We start from the raw sequence: 20,010 nt of genomic DNA on the forward strand, positions 1-20,010 counted from the left end.
AACACTCCATATGGGAAATGGTAATGTTTAAGACTATGACGTTTACTTGCCTTAAGCTTCCTTTGGGTGTAGTTCTGAATCCCAGGGTTCCATTAAAGCAGAGGTAACTGTTTAAGGGTCAGACTTTCAGGTTAGCATATGAACAGAATTTGAGACCGCTGAGTATGTAACTCCTATCATAAAGGTGTTGAGCAAATGTTTTGACAATAATTTTTTGCTATCATATCATATATATCATATCATATGTCATATCATATATGCTTTCCCTATCGTTTTCACGTTAACAGTATTAAAAAAAATTCTTAAGTTTGGGGCACCTGGGTGGCTTAGTCAGTTAAGCATCTGACTCTTGATTTCAGCTCAGGTCATGATCTCATAGTTCGTGAGTTCAAGCTCCTCATCGGGCTCTCTGCCCTGGCAGTGCAGAGCTTACTTGGGATTCTCTCTCTGTCCTGCTTGCTCTATCTCTCTCTCTCAAAATAAATAAGCAAACAAACATGAATTAAGTAAGTAAATATTGCACCCTAAAAAAAAAATTCTTACACTTAATCTTTTAAATGAAATGAGCCAAAAGTCTCTTGCTAGGGCTGTTAATGTGCCTTTGACTAACATCTGAGAAGGCAGAACAGGGTTTAAAAGACAATGATTGTGTTTGGGCCACGGTTTGTGTATAGGTCTTGCTCCTTCAACTAGTTTGTATACTTAAGGGCAGCAAACCTGATTTCTGTTTTTCCTCATCTCTGAGTGCCCAATGCTATGCAAACTCTAGGTGTATTAAGTAGTAAGGTAGGGAAAGTTTAACTGTGGGCTGAAACTGGAAACAAGGGTTTCAGTGCTTTAAGAACAGTTTTGCACCGTTACCTCCGTGTGTTAGTAATGACAAAAATTAGAAAAGAACAGTTAGAAATTATATAATTGACCCTTGAACAATGTGAGGGTTAAGGGTACCCGACCCCCATGCAGTCAAAATGTTTTTAAAAAAATCCTGAAGAAGAAAAAATAAATTTACAGTACTGTAAGGTATCGAAAAACATCTACACGTAAGCAGACCCACGCATTTCAAACCTGTGTTGCTCAAGGATCCCTTGCACAGTATTTTCTCTCCCTACTTCTTTTTAAATGTATTTTTTGCCATCAACTGTTTTATTCTGAGTAATGAGCTAAGAATATGACTTTATGAGAAAAGCCCGTTGAGTAGATTCTGGGCAGTTGTGATTATTACCCATCGCCATGGTTTTTGTTAAAAGTAGTTGCCTTCTCTGTACTCCCTCAGGTGTCGCAGGTAGACACCATTTGCGAGTGTTTACTGGAGCATGAGGAGCAGGTCTTAAAGGAAACATCTTTGGAATCTGTTGAATGGGCTGAAGTGGTGATCAATGTCAACAGTATTCTCAAGGTACAAAACCACGGTGAAGATTTCAGCAAATCAAAGACCAGAGTGTGGCTGGAAGAGAAAGTAGTTTCCATATTCCAACTCTGTATTGCCAGTAATTTAAAAGTGTTTAGCATTAGCGTCCGACTTCAGCCAGGTCACGATCTTGCGGTCCGTGAGTTCGAGCCCCGCGTCGGGCTCTGGGCTGATGGCTCGGAGCCTGAAGCCTGTTTCCGATTCTGTGTCTCCCTCTCTCTCTGCCCCTCCCCTGTTCATGCTCTGTCTCTCTCTGTCCCAAATATAAATAAACGTTGAAAAAAAAAATTAAAAAATAAAAAATAAAAAAAAAAATAAAAGTGTTTAGCATTTAATTCAAAAAATTTAGAAAAGTACAGTCGTTTTATTTATCAAGCATTTTGAATGTCTTATGCATATTAAAAGTTTCTATAATGCTGGGTTCTGGATTATAATAAAATAATAACCTTTTATCTGGAGAAAGATACATATATCATGGCAAATGTATTAATGTTATAGTAACTAAGTGTCTTAATTACTCAAGAACTTAATAGTTACATTATTGATTAAAATGTTCCATTTAATCTTAGATAATGTTCTTTATAGCAATGGTTTTCCTACTTTGGTTAGTAAGTTTTCCAAAATTAAAGTTAAGTTACGGAGTAAAACAAATTTCAAATGCAGAAAGAACCAAAAGAGTAATTCTTACAGACTTGAGCTGAGTATTTTTTTAGTATTAATAGACTTTGATGTTTCAAATTATCTTTAAAAATACTGGGACTCATCACTTTCTGCATATGCTGATGCATTTTTTTCTAGGACATGCTACAAGCTGCCTGTCATTATCGACAGAATAGAAATTCCTTATATAGAAAAGAGCCGGTAGAACAAGAACCTGAGTATGTTCCTTGGACAGGTGAGATTGCAAGCTCTGAGTGCAAATGTACTGGTTTATTATTAGCAGTCGTTCAAAATATATTTCTAATGGCCTGTCGTTTCTGGAAGCTGTATTATTCCATTAGTGTGGGTTTGTGAGTGAAATGAAAAATAAGTGCCACCTCCAGAATGAGTAATTCTTGTGAAAATTGCCTTATTCTCTTAGAATAATTTGTAGATTTGTCTGTAATTTATGTAACTGATACTTATTATGCGTCCACTAGATTTAAAAAAAAAAAAAAAAAATTTAATCTCTACCCCTGACGTGGTGCTTGAATTCACGATCCTGAGATCAAGAGTCACATGCTCTACTAAGCCAGCCAGGCGCCCTTTGTCTACTAGATTTTAGTGCATATGGTTATTCAAAGAAGGAGGTCCTGGCCTTAGAGGTATTGACAATAGTTAATGTTGATTTAATACAAGAAAGTAAGTGGAGTTAGCACTGAAGGAATTTAGAAGGGAGAGGATCATGTTCACCTGGCTGTGTTGAAGTCTCCATAGAGAAGATGGGATTTAAGCAGGACATAGAGAGGGGTCAGCTGAACCCCTATTTGGTTTATTTTTCCAGCAGCGGTGACATGATAGTTTTTAGGCAGTTGGTCTTTCCCCTAGCCATTGTAGAACCCATACTTACCATATTACTTTATGTGATTTCATAGCAACGAGTGGTCCTGGGGGCATCCGAACAGTAATCGTGCGCCAGCATGGGATTGTCCTGAAAGTGGTATATCCTCAGGCAGACAGCAACCTCCGAAACATTCTGACAGAGCAGCTGGTAGCACTGATTGATTGCTTCCTGGATGGTTACGTTTCCCAGCTTAAGTCTCTGGACAAATCTGGTGATCAAGAAAGATACAGCAGTCTGGAAATGGAATACCTACAGAAAAGATCAGATCTCCTATCTCCACTTCGTAAGTGCATGATATTTAGCAATGACTATGGGTCTTTGACGTGGCGGAACGGGTGACGGAGTCCAATCGTTAATGTAGCATATTCAGTGTAATATCATTAATCTAACTGTAACCGAGAACGTAAAGCAAAGCTCATTTGTTCGACCTTGTCTTCACACCTTTCCAGGTACGAGTACCATAGATGGTTCTGAAGATGATTTGAAAATGAATAAATTAAAAACAACTGGAGACTGTGCTCAAAGAGCTTATCTCAGACTTTTACATGAATAAGTCGACTGCACAGTAGAGCACGATGAGGGCGGTTAGAGGGTACAGATGGAACAGTGTGGCTGTTCGGCAAAGGACACATTATTTTGATAGCTAGAGTTAGGAGAAGTAGCTCGTTTTGCTAGTATACCAAGGAAGGGACTAGCATCATGGGTAGGCAGTGATGAAGCAGGGGATTAAATTTGCCTCTCTAATGAGTTTATAAGGATTATGAAACTAAATGCCAGTAAGTGGAAAGGTTTCTATTCTGTTATTTTTTAGAATATAATATGAATTAAAGGTAAAGTTTCAAGTAATACTTTTTATCACATAAGTTTTCACTAACAGAAATTTTTCCATCTGTTCTCATTTCTACAGTCACACTAGGCCAATACCCGTGGGCTGCTTCATTAGCAGAAAAGTACTGTGACTTTGATATCTTAGTGCAAATGTGTGAGCAGACTGACAACCAGACTAGACTCCAGCGCTACATGACCCAGTTTGCTGATCAGGTAACGAGTGTTGGGGACATAGGAAATTGATGCTGTTGTAAGGTTTTACCATTTCAAATCTTTTTTTTTTTTATGTTTATTCGAGAGAGAGAGAGAGCACATGTGGGGAGAGGGGTAGAGAGAGAAGGAGAGAGAGAAGTCCAAGCAGGCTCGGAACTGTCAGTGCAGAGCCTGATGCGGGCAGGGCTTGAATTCATGAACCGTGAGATCATGACATGAGCAGAAATCAAGAGTCAGACGCTTAACTGACTGAGCCACCCAGGCGCCCTCGTTTCAAATCTTACTTGGGTGTTTTGTTGGAAGATGATATATAGTCGTTTTGTAGTTAGCTTATATACTAATTTGTGCATTAGGTTTCTTTGTAAATTGGCAGATGATTCCAAATATTGTTGAAAGGTTCTGTGACCTTTGACGAATAAGTTAAAATTTTCATTTCTATTCATATTTCCAGTCATAATTAAAAGTACTTAGGTATATGAAAATTGAGAGAATTTTTAAAATTTGAAAAGAAGATCTTAGGAGCACAGGATGCTGCAGCTTTTAGAGAACTCAGTTTTCCATACACCAAAGATTTGTTTTCTCCTTCTTTGACATCATGCTTCTTTTTTTTTTTTCTAATTTTTTTTTTAAATGTTTATTTATTTTTGAGGGAGAGAGAGAGAAAGAGCATGAGCAGAGAAGGGGCAGAGAGAGAGAAGGAGACACAGAATCTGAAGCAGGCTTCAGGCTCTGAGCTGTCAGCACACAGCCTGATACGGGGCTTGAACTCATGAACCATGAGATCATGACCTGAGCCGAAGTCGGATGCTTAACCGACTGAGCCACCCAGGTGGACCACATGCTTTTTATTTTTTCAAAAAACTTTTCATTATGACACTTTCTAGGTGAATTTAAGCTAGTTGATTGTCAAGTAAGCACTGACTTTTTTCTTACTATAAAAGTGAACATAGTATAAAATTCAGAAAGCCCCTATAAACCAGAAAGATTTTAAGAATCATTCAAAATTTCACTACCCAGAGAGGAAGAACCCTTTGTAACATTTGGTTTATGTTGTTCTAATCTTTTCACGCCATATTATTGTGGACAAATATGTTTTGCCAGTTGCTAATCACAAACATTTGTCCTGATATCATTAAATATTTCACAATGTTTTGATGGTATCGTGGTATTTCATGGCCTGGATGTAACTTGCCTTATTTGATCAGGGCCTGATTGTTTGACATGGCTTATTTAATATTTCACGATAGCACTAAAGTAAATATTTCTGCATCCATCATGATTTCTATTCTTTTGTGGATTCTAGTTCTTTGTTAACATTTTTCATCCATTTTTTCTTTCTTTTATTTTCTTTAATACATTCAGTAGTTCTTTAAAAAATCCTTCTGTACTACCTCTAAAATCTGATCATCCTCAGATTTGTTTCTCTTGCCTACTTCTTGGTCATGTTTTTCTGCTTATTATGTCTTACGAATTTCTTGTTGTATTTTGGATATTGTGTGTAAAGGAACCTTAAAGATGAAAATAATGTTTGGTTTTTTTTTCTCCTGAGAGGCAGATAAAGTGAGAGGTAGGTCACTCAGTTCATCAAGAACAGAGGTGGGCCAAGATTTGGTTGAGGCTTTTGTTACATTCATTTCATTTCTGGTTTCAAAGTCTTGTGGGACTGGTGTGTTCATGGCAGAATTTCCTTTAGTGGAAATACCTCTTAAATACTGTGTCACTGTAGGACGTTTTAATCTTCCCTTCCAGCCTAGCCTTCCATGCTACCCCAGCATCCGGCAAACATCAGGTGGGGAAAACTGGCTAGGCATTTAGACCCTCTCTAGAATCCTGTTTATCATTCCAGTGCACATGGCCTTCTGGCACAGAATTGAACCCCTGGAGGTGTGGAGGCAGCGCCTGGGTGGCTCAGTCAGTTAAACGTCCAACTTGGGCTCAGGTCATGATCTCACAATTCGTGGGTTCGAGCCCTGCATCGGGTTCTATGCTGACAGCTCAGAGCCTGGAGCCTGCTTCGGATTCTGTGTCTCCCTCTCTTTCTGCCCCTCCCCTGCTCATGCTCTGTCTCTTTTTCTCTCTCTCAAAAAAAATGGATAAACATTAAAAAAAGAATTTGACCCCTGGGAATCTTTCATTCTGCACTGTTGCATAGAACTTTCCTGTGTGTTTTCTAAGATAGGACATGGGGCACGTTGAGCACCTGATGTGATTAGTGTGACTGAGGAACTGAATTTTAACATTTTAACTACGTTTAAACAGCTGTACATAGCTAATGGCTGTCAAACCATACCACGCACATCTAGAGTTTACATGATCTTAAGCAAGATCCCCTTTCTGAATCTGCATTCCTCTTTTGTTAAACTAAGTTAAGGGTTTTTTTTTTGAGGATCCTAGTATATAGAAAATAAATGTTTAAACAGGATCTCTGTTCTGGAATCTAAGACCTTTGAAAAAAATATTAATGTTTTATTATCAAAAAATATACTTTTTAAAACTGTATTAATAAATATTGTTGGATTCTTTGCTCTTTTATTTGTAGAATTTTTCAGACTTTCTCTTCCGTTGGTATCTGGAGAAAGGAAAGCGAGGCAAATTATTATCTCAACCCATTTCTCAGCATGGAGAGTTGGCAAATTTTTTGCAAGCTCATGAACATCTCAGCTGGTTACATGAAATTAACAGCCAAGAATTAGAAAAGGTAAGAATTGAGTTACATGGAGCAGGTTTAGGCAGTTTTTTACTTAGTTTTTTTTTTTTTTTAACTAGTTTTTATTTTATAGAGAAAGAGCACAAGCAGGGGAGAGGGGCAGAAGTTCAGAGAGAGAGAGAGAGAGAGAGAGAGAGAGAATCCCAAACAGGCTCCATGCTCAGCACAGAGCCCAATGTGGGGCTCCATCCGATGACCCTGGGATCATGACCTGAGTTGAAGTCAGGAGTCAGATGCTCAAATGACTGAGCCACTCAGGTGCCCCTTTAGTTTTAATTAGTTTAGTTTATAGTGATTAAAATGCTATTTAGAAATTATTTTAAGCATGTGTCTCCTTTTTCTGACATAATTTGAATAAAGTATTCTTGTTTATTTATGATGGCATTGCTCATATTTTTAATGTCTCAAAAAAAATGTAGCCTGTTGTGTTTTGACTACTATTAGAGTAAAATAAAGCACAAAAATTGTATTAACATGTAAATAACCGTTGACCTTTATTTGCAATGAGTATTAAAATGTTCAAATTATGAGTAAAAACAATACACGAATTAATTTTAAAATTTGTCCTTGACAGGTCATTGAAGTGACTCTGTAATTGTTACAGAGCAAATGTCTTATACGTGTTTCTTTTCCCAATAATTAGTGTCGCTGGTTGGTATTTTATTGTGTAATTACTCTTGGTGTATAGAACCAATTAGTTTTTAGGTTTGCTAGTACTGACTTGATCTTTCATTGATATAAATTAGGGGGGAAAACAAGTTTAGGTCGTGCATTAGCCTGTATTTCAACTTGAATTAGTACGCAGGGTCTTATTACTTTTCATGTTTTGTTGTAGGCTCATGCAACACTTCTGGGTCTGGCAAACATGGAAACACATTACTTTGCAAAGAAAAAAACCCTTCTTGGCTTGAGTAAATTGGCTGCGTTGGCTTCAGACTTTTCAGAGGATGTACTGCAAGAAAAAATTGAAGGTAAAAGAAAGAATTTGAGCATCAAGCATGCTATCAGTGAACTTTTATAATGCATTCCTAGTATTGTTCAGTGGTATTCATTAGACATAGGACCCATCTCTTCTTTAAGAGGAATGCTTTCTATTCAGTGGCTTTAGACAATTACATAAGTACATATTTGGGATTCTATTTTTTAGAGAAAGTTTGTATGTTAAATAAGAATTCCTAAAGAATGAAAGTAAATTATTTGACCTGTGCTTTGATTACACCCTTAGTGACTCACATTCTAAGAACAGGAAGAACTGCAAAGAAATCTTTATTCAGTGGGTTTGTTGTAGGTAGTAGTTTGTTAAAGCTACTGGTTTCAGAATTCAAAGCTTTTTGGTGTCATAATTGTGAGACTTTTGTTATGTTGTCAGTTAAGAAAATGTTTGGATATATTCTTATTTTTGAGAACCAAGGGGAAGAGGGAGATGGAAATCTAGGAGGAGGATGAGGAAGGGCCCTGGACTGTACTTGAATTGGAGATTTCAGATGGAATCACGATTGTTCAAAATTAAAGTATTCCTTGGGCTCTGTCCACTGAAAAGGCCTAAAAGCAGTGACACCCCAGTGGCAGGAGCATGCCTAGTCCTGTATCATGGCTTCTAACTACTATTTCTCAGTAAAAGGAGATGAGGGTTATTGAGGAAATGATCCTGGGGAGTCTTGTTGGGCCAGAAAGCAAGCTTAATGTAGAGATGTCAAACAATACGACAGCCACCACTCGCCAAGTTTGGGGATAATCTAAACACCAAAAAGAATGATAGTAAAACATTTTATTTCACAGTTTAACAACAAAAAAATCCATAAATCTACAGTGAGACCCATAAGGGGAGGGGTCAGTGAGAGTTTCCTTTAGAAAAAAAAAGAATACCAACTAATAAGTATAGAATGGGACTTGGCAGATCACCACCTGCGACCATGGTGACTAATGTGTCATCCAAGGACGCTAAAGCCATTGAGTTTAGGGGTTAGGGGAAAAGGATGGCCTCATGTTTTCAGAGTGACATGACATGGACCTGACAGGTACCATCATCAGCACTGAGACAGGCTCACCGTAAACACTTCCCAGGGTGATGTCATGTAGCAGTGTGGAATACCAACTTGTGCTATTGTCGTGTCAGAAATGTTCAACCTGAATCTAACCACAGGGAAGTGATTAGATAGATCCTGTTTTGGGGCATTTTGCAATATGATTGGCTCCAACTCCCTAATTCAGCAGCATGAAAGACAAAAAATTTAAAAAAACAACAAAACAGGAGGCTGTTTTAGATTAAAGTAACCTGAGAGCCATGACAACCAAATGTAGGGAGAGAGGCTGGCTCAGCTCCTCGATCATCCCCCAAATAACCAACCATGACGCACGTTTTGGGGACAACTGAGGGGATGTGAACATAATTAACATTAGATGATATTTCTGTATTTATGTTAAATTTTTCAGACCTGATAATGATATTGTGATTGAATGCCCTTAGGAGGTACATCCTAAAGTATTTAGAAATGTCCTGATGTTGCAGCTTTCATTTGATTTAGGAGGAAAAGCAAATAAGTAGATTGGTAAATAGGTAGATAAAGCCAAGATGGCAGAATGATAACAGGTAACCGTAGGTATACAGGGGTGCACTGTATTGTTCTTTAATATTTTCTCTAGGGGCGCCTGGGTGGCTCAGTTGGTTGAGCGTCTGACTTCGGCTCAGGTCATGTTCTCACGGTTCGTGAGTTTGAGCCCTGCGTCAAGCTCTGTGCTGACAGCTCAGAGCCTGGAGCCTGCTTTGGATTCTGTCTCCCTGTCTCTCTGTCCCTCCCCTGCTCGCACTCTGTCTCTCTTAATTTTTCTGTTAAGAAAAATTGTTTTAATTTTCTGTGGTGTTAGAATTTATTTTTATTTTTCTAATGTTTATTAAAAAAATTTTTTTTAATGCTTTGTTTTTGAGAGAGAGAGACAGTACAAGCAGGGGAGGGGGAGACACAGAATTTGAAGCAGGCTCTAGGCGCTGAGCTGTCAGCACAGAGTCTGACTCCAGGCTCGAACTCACGAACTGAGAGATCATGACCTGAACTGAAGTCGGATGCTTAACTGACTGAGCCACCCAGGTGCCCCTGTTTGTTTATTTTTGACAGAGAGACAGAGTGCAAGCAGGGGAGGGGCAGAGAGAGAGAGGGAGACACAGCACCCAAAGCAGAGCCTGACTCAGGGCTCAGACTCACAAACCACAAGATCATGACCTGAGCTGAAGTAGGCTACTTAACCAACTGAGCCACCCAGGCCCCCCTAGAATTCTTTTCTAAATAGGCTGCATGCCCAGCATGGAGCGCATTGTGGACTTGAACTCACGACCCATAGATCAAGAGTCGTACACTTAACCAACTGAGCACCCAGGTGCCCCAAGTTTGGAATTTCTCAAAGTAAAAATTGGAAGGGGATTTTAGCTCTGTGATCAGGGGTGAAGGGTATACAAACATAGATACTTGTATTTGGTTGCAGGGCTTATCCACAGAGGCCAGCCTTTGAGGTATGGGTTCTATTTATACTACCGTCTTTTTTTCTTCAAGGAATGGGAACAATGGAAAGAATCTTGACAGAAATTGGACAGATCTGGTTTCATATGTTTTCTCTGGCTTACTAGCTTTGTGACCTTGGATACCCTCTGAGCCTCAGTTTCCTCAGCTATAAAATGGGTAGTTGTAAGGAGTGGAGACACTGTGTTCCTTGAAAAAAATGTCTTATACGTATTAAGTCCCCAATAAAGTGTAGGGTTAGTATTTAACTTTTATTATTAAAACTATTTTTCACTGTTTATAAAGGGGATTTTCAATCTTATTTTTAAGCACTAGTAGTGTTTATTGTTCTAGAAAAGTGTGTATATATTCTGCAAGATTGGCTGATAGTCTGACATGGGAAGCCATATTTTAGCCTAGTCACCAGAGATAGACCATGTTATTCAAATCCAGATGGTTGTTTTATCTATTTATTTATATTTGAGAGAGAGAGAGAGAGAGCGTGCTTGTACGAGCTGGGGAGAGGGGCAGAGGGAAAGAGCAAAGAATCTTAAGCAGGCTTTGTGCTCGGCTCAGAGCCTGACACGGGGCTCAATCCCACAAACCGTGAGATGACCTGAGCTGAAATCAAGAGTCAGACACTTAACTGACTGAGCCACCCAAGTGTCCCTCAAATCAAGGTTTTATTTCTTGCTCCCCCCACAACCCGCTCACCAGAAATCATTGGAACTGTGGTCACCATTTTACATTTGATCACTTCTTAACTTCTGCTTTCTTAACACAATGGGAATGTTTTTGGGTGTCAGTAATTACCTGCAGACTATCATCACAGTGTATCTAATCCTAGGGAGTAGATTTTTTTTTTAATTTTCTGGTTATATAAATAATTCCTTACTGAAATTTGTAAATTACCAGGAAAAAACATAACAAACAAATAGTCTATATAATCTCACTGCCCCAGAGAGAACTATAGTCACTGTTTCGTGTACCCTCCCAGTCTGCTTCTCTATGTATGGAAATTGCACAAAAATTATTTAATTTTTACAAAATTAGGATCACGTGGAGGGATGTCAGTATTTGAATGAGCATATTTATGCTTTGGTCATTGTACCTGGCAGTGACAACTGTGTTTATGAGAATATGTAGCAGTTCTTAGTCCTTGTCTCCTGCAGTCCACATCTTCCTGGGCAAAACCGGGGAATTGGGCTGCAGCCTGGATGGCTGATGTCACCTCATCCAGTAGAGCTCACCATTGCTAATTAATAGGTTTGGTGCATAATCTTCCAGGCTTTTTTTCTTGTAATAACTCATGGCGGCTTTGAAATAGATCATTTTCCTTAGTGCAAGATTCTACTAGAAACTGGTGGGAAGAAGCACTTTCTTGAGTTAACATAAAATGGGACCGGGTGGCCCCAGATTTGGGGGACTTGTGTCTGCGAAATAGCCATCTGTTCTCCAGGCAGTAGGTGTATTTTCATAGCTCTTCTCTTCTCTCCTAACTCTCTGGTTACTGTGACTGTTTATATGACTTGGATCAAATCATGAACATGTTTTAACATAATCAGGAATCAAAGGCAAGCAGAATTAATAACATGTTAAGATCATCAAATAACGATGAGATTACCATTAGAGGTGTTCCTTTTTTTTTTTTTAATTCAGATTTGTTTTATGACAGAGCAGAAGTTTACTCCCCTCCCTGCCTCTCATTTTGAATTCTAGAAATGGCTGAGCAGGAGCGCTTTCTGCTGCACCAGGAGACCCTGCCGGAGCAACTGCTGGCAGAGAAAGAGCTGAGTCTCAGTGCGATGCCGGTGCTGACTGCACCACAGCTCATCAGCGTACGTCTTCGCGAATCCTTGCGCCATTCCTCAGTCTCAAAACAGCGTCAGTGTCTCTTGAGTCAGATGGACAGTTCCTAAGAGTAGTCCTCTTTCCGTTCCTATTTTTCTGGTAACTTTCCCCTTCCTCTAAAATAAGTTGTCAGAAGCTGCTTGAGAACAGGATGCCCGTTGGCAGGAAGCGGATCAGCCTCTGCCTCCCATAGATCTCCAGCTGTTCCTAGAGATGCTTTATCCAGGTGACCAGAAGGAAGTACTTGGATTTTCTTTTCTGGCATAGGGCATATACATACCATGAGGTACAGTTCAGGCTCTTCCATAAGAAAAATAGTTTAAGGAACTAGATTTACATAGCCTGTGATACTGTCCTCCCGCTTTTGTCTGGAACACAACACATTCCTGAGGGCAGGAACACAACAATTCCCTAGATTATGGGCTGCAGCCTCCATGAGACAGTCTCATTGTTATGTACTGTACTTGTAGCCTTAACTCTGCTTCGCTCTTTGCCCTTCAACAGAGCATCCCAATACAAGAGTGATGTAGGATCACTTTGAAATTGCTCTAATTATAGTAACAGAAGACAATCCCAAAACTTCAGTATTTTAGTCATTATTGGTAACAGATTTCCTGTAATTGAGCCCACAACAGCCTCTCTTTATATAGCATATTGCAAAGAATATGCCCAAAAGAATACTGAAGTGTGTTACATTATATTGAACCTAAGAATATGAATTTACTGACATTTTTAAAGTATATATATCAAATTACACAAATTAAGTACTGTTGAGTGTAGGCATGTGTTAAAAGAAAGTTGATCGTGAGGATAGATGGAATGTGATTTCCAGATGTGACAGTCTTCTTAGTATAAAATACAAATACCTGTGACTGACTTGGAAGACATAATGACTTATTTTCTCCCTAAATGTCTCTAGTCGTAGTTATATGATTACTTAAAATAATCCTCATCCTTATTTGAATTTCCCATAGCTATATATCTGTGAAGAAAACAGAAGAGCTAATGAATATGATTTCAAGAAAGCTTTGGACTTGCTGGAATATATCGATGAGGTGAGTAAAATCCCTGGAGACGATCAAAGGCAAGTATCACAATTATATATTTGGTTTGCTGTAGAGTTGAAAACGTATTAAAAAAGAAAAGATAACTTCTTTTAGCCAATCATGACAATGTGTTAATTAAAAAAGACTCCCGGTGGGGCGCTTGGGTGGCTCAGTCTGGTAAGCGTCCGACTTCGGCTCAGGTCACCATCTCGCGGTCTGTGAGTTCGAGCCCCGCGTCAGGCTCTGTGCTGTCAGTTCAGAGCCTGGAGCTTGCTTCGGATTCTGTGTCTCCCTCTCTCTTTGCCTCTCCCCCCTCACACTCTGTCTCTCTCTATCAAAAAATGAATAAACGTTAAAAAAATTTTTTTTTTTTTTTAATTAAAAACAATAAAAAAGACTCTCGGGTGCCTGGGTGGCTCAGTCGGTTAAAGCGTCCGACTCTGGCTCAGGTCGTGATCTCACAGTTCATGAGTTCGAGCCCCACATCAGGCTCTGTGCTCACAGCTCAGCCTGGAGCCGGCTTCAGATTCTGTTTCCCTCGCTCTCTGCCCCTCCCCCACTTGTTCTCTTTCTCTCCGTCTCTCTCTTTCTCTCTCTCTCAAAAATAAATAAATGGTTTTTTTTTTTTTTAATTTTAAAAAAGACTCTCTGGTTCAGCTATTCCTAACTCTTGGAATGTGTAGCTCTTTAGAAAAGTTGTCAGGAGAGTCGCTTTCCTGATAATTCTCACATGTTCCCTGGTGTCTTTTTCTGTGCACGAGTAAAAAACACGGCTTTTCAGAGTCCTGAGGTAATTTTTTTCTTTCATTTATTAAGTCATTATTAGTTCTTCATTCTGATACGTTGCTTTATCAATTTGTTTTTCATAGTATTCACCCTAAGAGGAGCTGTTTCTCAGCCTTCTTTGGGGGGAAAAAAAAGATTATGATGATAATTCTCTAGGATAAGAATTGGCCTTGCAATTGAAAGTAGTTTGGTAGATTTAAAAAATGTAATGGATTGGCTTTTATGTTACCTTGTTTAAAATCTTAACCTTTTCAGGGTTCCTGATAACATCAGATTATCACAGAATAATCAGAAACTGATTCGCACAGAGTTATTAATTGGCTTACTCTTCTGCGTATTAATGTCTTAAAAGGAAATTTTTTTTAATTATGAATCAAAAGTAAAGCAATATTTATGTAGAATTAGAACCTGATACAACTCAAATGTAAGCATGTATTTCTTAAAATCAGGACTTAATGAGAATTTTTTTGTTTCACCATAAAGGAGGAAGATGTAAATATAAATGATCTAAAACTGGAAATCCTTTGCAAAGCTCTTCAGAGAGATAAGTAAGTTCCCATAGCATGAATCTAAGGTACGGTTTTGGGAAAGGATTCTTTAGGAAGATTATGATACCATACATCAAACGGTCTTGTAGCCTAATTGTTTTACAACATATACTATGAAAATTGTAATGGTTGCATTAGTAATCTAAATTTTTCATTCAATAATTAAGGGAGAGTTTAAGGACTTAGGACCACTAGTATAATACGTCTCTCCTTTTGATTTTAAAATTTAGACCGTCAGTTTGCACAGAAATGCCTATGTTCCTGATTTTCACACAAGTTGGGCCAATTCTGCCAAACAAGCTGCTGTCGTTTCAAATAAAAAGTTTATTAGAGTATCAGTACTGTCTTGTAAGTTATTGAGACCTCTCACGTTATCTCCTTCTTAAGGGGGGAGATTTCTGCTGGAAATGGTGGCAAAGAGAGGTGGTGGCTGTGAAAGACTGAGAATCAAATTGCTTGGGGGAAAAAGAATTTTAAAGAGAACGTGACTTGAGTGTTAACGTCCTTCCCTACCCACAACTTCCCTTTTTATATCGTGCTGAGAAATTACAGTAGAACTATTTTTACTAAAGCATTTCTTCCTCTGATCACTCCCAAATGGTTCACATTGTTCTGCTTGGTCTTGGAGGTCACGCTCTGAAGCATCTAGCTCTGCCACTTGATTCTCCTTCCTAATCTAAAAAAAAGTATGCCATCATTTGGCTGGAATTCTTTTCATGGCTTTATGTTTAAAAACTTTAAGGTATTGTGGGATATATCCATTGATGATACAGAGTAGTGGTTCTGTGTGTGTGTATTTCAGCAGTGGATAATCTCATCTAGATAAAACTTACATTGTATTAGACACCATTTACCCTTTTACTTTTATGAAAAGCAGAGTCTGTTACAATATACTGTAACTATTGTGCTCCGAAGATCATACTTTGGAGTCCTTACTAGATTTGTTATATATTTATAGCGTTTTTTGGGAACAGATACCTCACTACTTGGTTTTGACATCACATAGGTATGGTTACGTTGGGCAGGTAGCTACTTGAGTGTAACATCTTGTATCTACTATAAAGACTCTAAGTGTGTTCAACATTTAAAGCTCCCTTATTTTAATAATTTGAAACAGTATCACAAAAACTTAAGATTCCCCACCTGACCCCCCCAACCCCTCCCCAGCACAACCATTAGAACAAGACTATGGTAGCAAACAGAAGTCCTTTATTTCAGATATGTTCACGATTTCATTTTCTTCCCATTGCAATTTTGTTTTCTAGCTGGTCCAGTTCAGATGGTAAGGATGATCCAATTGAAGTATCTAAAGGCAGTATATTTGTGAAAATCTTACAGAAGCTTTTAAAAGATGGTAAGTAGTTTGTTAACACTAGAAATTCTGGTATCGCTCCTCAGTTTTAGAAATCTGAGAATGGGATTTGCCAAGGTGTCAGTGCGAGGGCAGTTCAAGATTAAACCGTACTATACTCAGAATTCGATTTGTTTAAAATGAAGGAAGGGTTGGGCTGCCTGAGTGGCTCAGTCGGTTAAGCGTCCGACCTCTCCTCAGGTCATGATCTCACGGCTCATGAGTTCAAGCCCCGCATCAGACTCTGTGCTGACGGCTCGGAGCCTGGAGCCTGCTTTGGATCCTGTGTCTCCCTCTCTCCCTGCCCCTCCCCTGCTCACGCGCTCTCTCTCAAAAATACACAAATATTAAAATGAAGGGTTTTTTTCTTTCCTCTCCAATTGGGGGAGCATGTGTCAAGGTGAAGTCTCCATCCACATGGATCCTGGGGGACTCCAGTGGGCAAAGTCTCCGTGCTGATTGGACAAGAAATAGATTCAAGTGTTGGTTGTGATACCAAAAATGTATATGATAAATGAGATGTAACTTTTTGTTACATAACTGACCATACTATGCTTAAGAATAAATTACAAATGCTTTTTCAAATCCATTTTGGATGTTAATACTCTAAAATTCATTTTAGGAGCAAAATAAAAAGAAACAAGAAGGGAATGTGTTCTGCACATACTCCCATACTAAAGCAGTGAGCAAAATTCCATTTGCTGATTGAGGCACAAATTAGGTAAAGAAGCTTTTATGGACAAAATGCTGTTCTTAGGGAGGTATATGAATTAGAGGATGCAGTTGACCCTTGCACAGTGTGTGGATGAGGGGCACTGATCCCCAGCACAGTTGAAAATCTACGTGTAACATTTGACTCCCTAAAAACCTAACTGCTGATGTTCTGCTATTGACCAGAAGCCTTACGAGTAACACAGTTAACACATATTTTATATGTGTGTTATGTACTGTATTCTTATCATAAAGTAAGCTTAGAGAAATGAAAACATTCTTAAGAAAATCACAAGAAAGAGAAAATACAGTCATAGTACTGTACTGTATTAAAAAAAAAAAAATTCGCATGTAAGTGGACCCTTGCAGTTCAAACCTGTGTTGTTCAGGGATCAGCTGTATTTTTACTTTTACCATTTTTTATATTACTGGGAGCTTAATATATGGAGAATGTTAGGTAGAGATGAGCAATTTTGCACATTTTATACCTATGTGACTCGTATTATAGAATTATATCAAAACGTATGCCACTAAATTCAGGCAATGTGCAAAATAGGCTACCTTAGTGTTCACCAATCTTTTCAAATATAAGGACACTCTCTTTTATATCAAATGGAAAAAATACACAGTGATAAAAAGTTGTAAATTCAGTAGTCCTTCTAAATGGATGGGACTTCAGGGGCGCCTGGGTGGCGCAGTCGGTTAAGCGTCCGACTTCAGCCAGGTCACGATCTCGCGGTCCGTGAGTTCGAGCCCCGCGTCAGGCTCTGGGCTGATGGCTCGGAGCCTGGAGCCTGTTTCCGATTCTGTGTCTCCCTCTCTCTCTGCCCCTCCCCCGTTCATGCTCTGTCTTTCTCTGTCCCAAAAATAAATAAACGTTGGAAAAAAAAAAATTAAAAAAAATAAATGGATGGGACTTCTATCCATCATACTGACATTTACACACATTTGAAAGGTTTCTATATATACATATGCAAGGTACATTATTTAATCTACGAAAACATGCCAAATCCAGTCTCTGATACATAGTAGTCACTCAATAGACGTTTGTCCTTTGAATGCCTGTAAGTATTTTGCAGATTCATAGGACTCATAGCCCCAACTCCTCTGCAATAGATTGTATTCTGCAGTCCTGGCTTTTAATTCTTTTTTAACGTTTATTTATTTTTGAGAGAGACAGAGCGTGAGCAGGGGAGGGACAGAGAGAGAGGGAGACACCGAATCCGAAGCAGGCTCCTGGCTCTGAGCTGACAGCACAGAGCTTGACGCAGGGCTTGAAACCACAAACCACGAGATCATGACTTGAGCTGAAGTCGGACGCTTAACCGACTGAGACACCCAGACGCCCTTATAGTCCTCTATTTTAAAAAATCACTGGCTTAACCAAGTGAAATGAAGGAGGACCCTTAGAGAAGTTCTATGGAATTAACCACACCAACCAGTATTCTGAGGTTAAAGAGAAGCAAACTCTCAGTGTTTGTGTTTCAGAAGGTGTTTTTTTGGGGTTTTTTTGTTTTTGTTTTTATAGCCCATCTGTATGGGTCTCCTAGCATTAGTTTTCAGATTTTTAGTCTCCTTTTATAAGTGATCCAAAGAAAATGTAATTCTGTGACTAGATTACTTGGAACTTGCTCAGAAATGATTTGAACTTTTCTTCATGAGAAAGGAATACTTGATTGCTCCATATTGATAGATTTAATAGTACATTCATTTTCAAAAATGAGCAAGTAATACAAAGGTTAATTAAGACTTTACATTGTCACAGAATAAATAAAAACTAAAAATGAAAAAAGGAATCTAGCAAAAGAACCTATTTTTTTTCTTGAAAGTATTTGAAATGCTTGAAATTCCAAAAGAGCTAAAATGCACCAAAAGGCTTTCTCTTTTCTGTATTTGGAAATGAAGAAATGATACGGTTGACTTCATGTATGGTTGAAGAGTTGAAGAGTTGGAAACCATTTGGACCCAAATCCAATGCTGTCCATGAAATTTGTTCTTCTAAAAGTGCCACAGAGGGGCACCTGGGTGGCTGTCGGTTGAGCATCTGACTCTTGGTTTTGGCTCAGGTCATGATCTCACAGTTCGTGGGTTCAAGCCCCACTCCGGGCTCTGCAACTGGTAGCATGGAGCCTGCTTGGGTTCTCTCTCAATCTCTCTCTCTCTCTCTCTCTCTCTCTCTCCCCCCCCGCCCGCGCTCCCTCCCTCTGTCCCTCCCCCCCTCAAGCTGTCTCTTTCTCTCTCTCTCAGAAAAAAAAAAAGTAAAAAAAAAAAGTGCCACAGAATTGAATTGTGGCTAAGTGGTGCTCTTTAAAGGTGACTTTGCTGTTTTTGTTATTCTTAGATCTTACTCATAAGGACAACAGGAACGTAAAGTTGTGAAGAATTATTACACTGTGACCAAAGGACAAAAACAAGTAGAAATATTATATTATAGAAATATATATAAGTATATATAAATATATATAATACATATATATATAATACACTCAGACACATTTACATACATACATACATGTACAAATTAAAGGTATATGTATTATATTATATTTATATAATATAAAGGTATATGTATTTATATTATATTATATTATATTATATTATATTATATTATATTATATTATATATAACAAGAAGCCAAAGACATATATTTTTGGAACCTTTTTAATAATATAGTTACTATATACAATGGTAAATATTTTTAAAGACAGATCCTGAAGATAGAGAGTTATAGATAGCCTCATATTTCATAAGCTCTGACAGCCAACAATTACTTCAGCTTGTGGAAATGTATTCATCCTCCAGATATATTTAACTTACCCATACAGAGCTTTTCAGTTTGTTTTTATATATTATTGAAGTACATTATCCACACAAAATAAAATGCATGTATCATTATATATGGAGTTTAAATTTTTTTCTAATTAGTCACCAGTATTTAATAGTTGAGAAGAGTTCTTACAAAAGTCTTTGTTTCTTTTCTTTTTTAAATTTTTTTTGGTTTTTTTTTGACAGAGAGACAGAGCATGAGCAGGGCAGGGGCAGAGAGAGAGAGGGAGACACAGAATCCGAAGCTGCCTCCAGGCTCTGAGCTGTCAGCACAGAGCCTGACGTGGGGCTTGAACTCACGAGCTGTGAGATCATGACCTGAGCCGAAGTCGGACACTCAACCGACTGTGCCACCCAGGCGCCCCACAAAATTCTTATTTTCTTAATTCTCTTAAGAATCAAACTATTTGCGGGGTGGGGAAAAAAAAACAACAAAAACAAACAAACAAACAAACAAACAAAAAAAAGAATCAAACTATTTGCTTAAACTGAACTGATATATTTATCTGGCAACAGTAAACTGAATCTGATGAGCACTGCCCCCTTTGGATGAGGCATTGGCTCTAAGTTTACCAACGTCCCCGAGGCCACCTTCCTCATACCACCTGCCGGAGTTTTTGGCCCCAGCTGTAACGAAAAGAAATCCACCAAATGTTAGTTCTAAACAGAGGGCGTGCCCCACAAAAATAGAAGCCAAATAA

At 38.6% G+C, this 20,010-nt stretch overlaps 1 protein-coding gene across 3 annotated transcripts in view; it reads left to right on the plus strand.

The window, feature by feature from the left end:
• NUP133 (nucleoporin 133) overlaps nucleotides 1–20,010 on the plus strand; it is a 58,120-nt gene that overhangs the window by 34,517 nt on the left and 3,593 nt on the right. Inside the window, exons 16-26 of one of the 3 annotated variants that reach the window (XM_040465017.1) lie at nucleotides 1,274–1,396; nucleotides 2,207–2,303; nucleotides 2,983–3,234; nucleotides 3,859–3,992; nucleotides 6,532–6,690; nucleotides 7,535–7,670; nucleotides 11,910–12,028; nucleotides 13,016–13,096; nucleotides 14,357–14,421; nucleotides 15,687–15,775; nucleotides 19,500–19,536. In XM_040465017.1, coding sequence (XP_040320951.1) covers nucleotides 1,274–1,396; nucleotides 2,207–2,303; nucleotides 2,983–3,234; nucleotides 3,859–3,992; nucleotides 6,532–6,690; nucleotides 7,535–7,670; nucleotides 11,910–12,028; nucleotides 13,016–13,096; nucleotides 14,357–14,421; nucleotides 15,687–15,775; nucleotides 19,500–19,510 — 1,266 coding nt within the window. In that variant the 3' untranslated portion in view covers nucleotides 19,511–19,536. Of the gene's footprint in view, nucleotides 1–1,273; nucleotides 1,397–2,206; nucleotides 2,304–2,982; nucleotides 3,235–3,858; nucleotides 3,993–6,531; nucleotides 6,691–7,534; nucleotides 7,671–11,909; nucleotides 12,029–13,015; nucleotides 13,097–14,356; nucleotides 14,422–15,686; nucleotides 15,776–18,824; nucleotides 18,972–19,499; nucleotides 19,537–20,010 lie in introns of those variants that run through there. The other 2 variants (XM_040465016.1, XM_040465015.1) reach the window with 2 other exon arrangements.

The sequence above is a fragment of the Herpailurus yagouaroundi genome, unplaced genomic scaffold (genome assembly GCF_014898765.1).
Source record: "Herpailurus yagouaroundi ecotype Mexico unplaced genomic scaffold, PumYag 530, whole genome shotgun sequence".
Taxonomy (NCBI): Eukaryota; Metazoa; Chordata; class Mammalia; order Carnivora; family Felidae; genus Herpailurus; species Herpailurus yagouaroundi.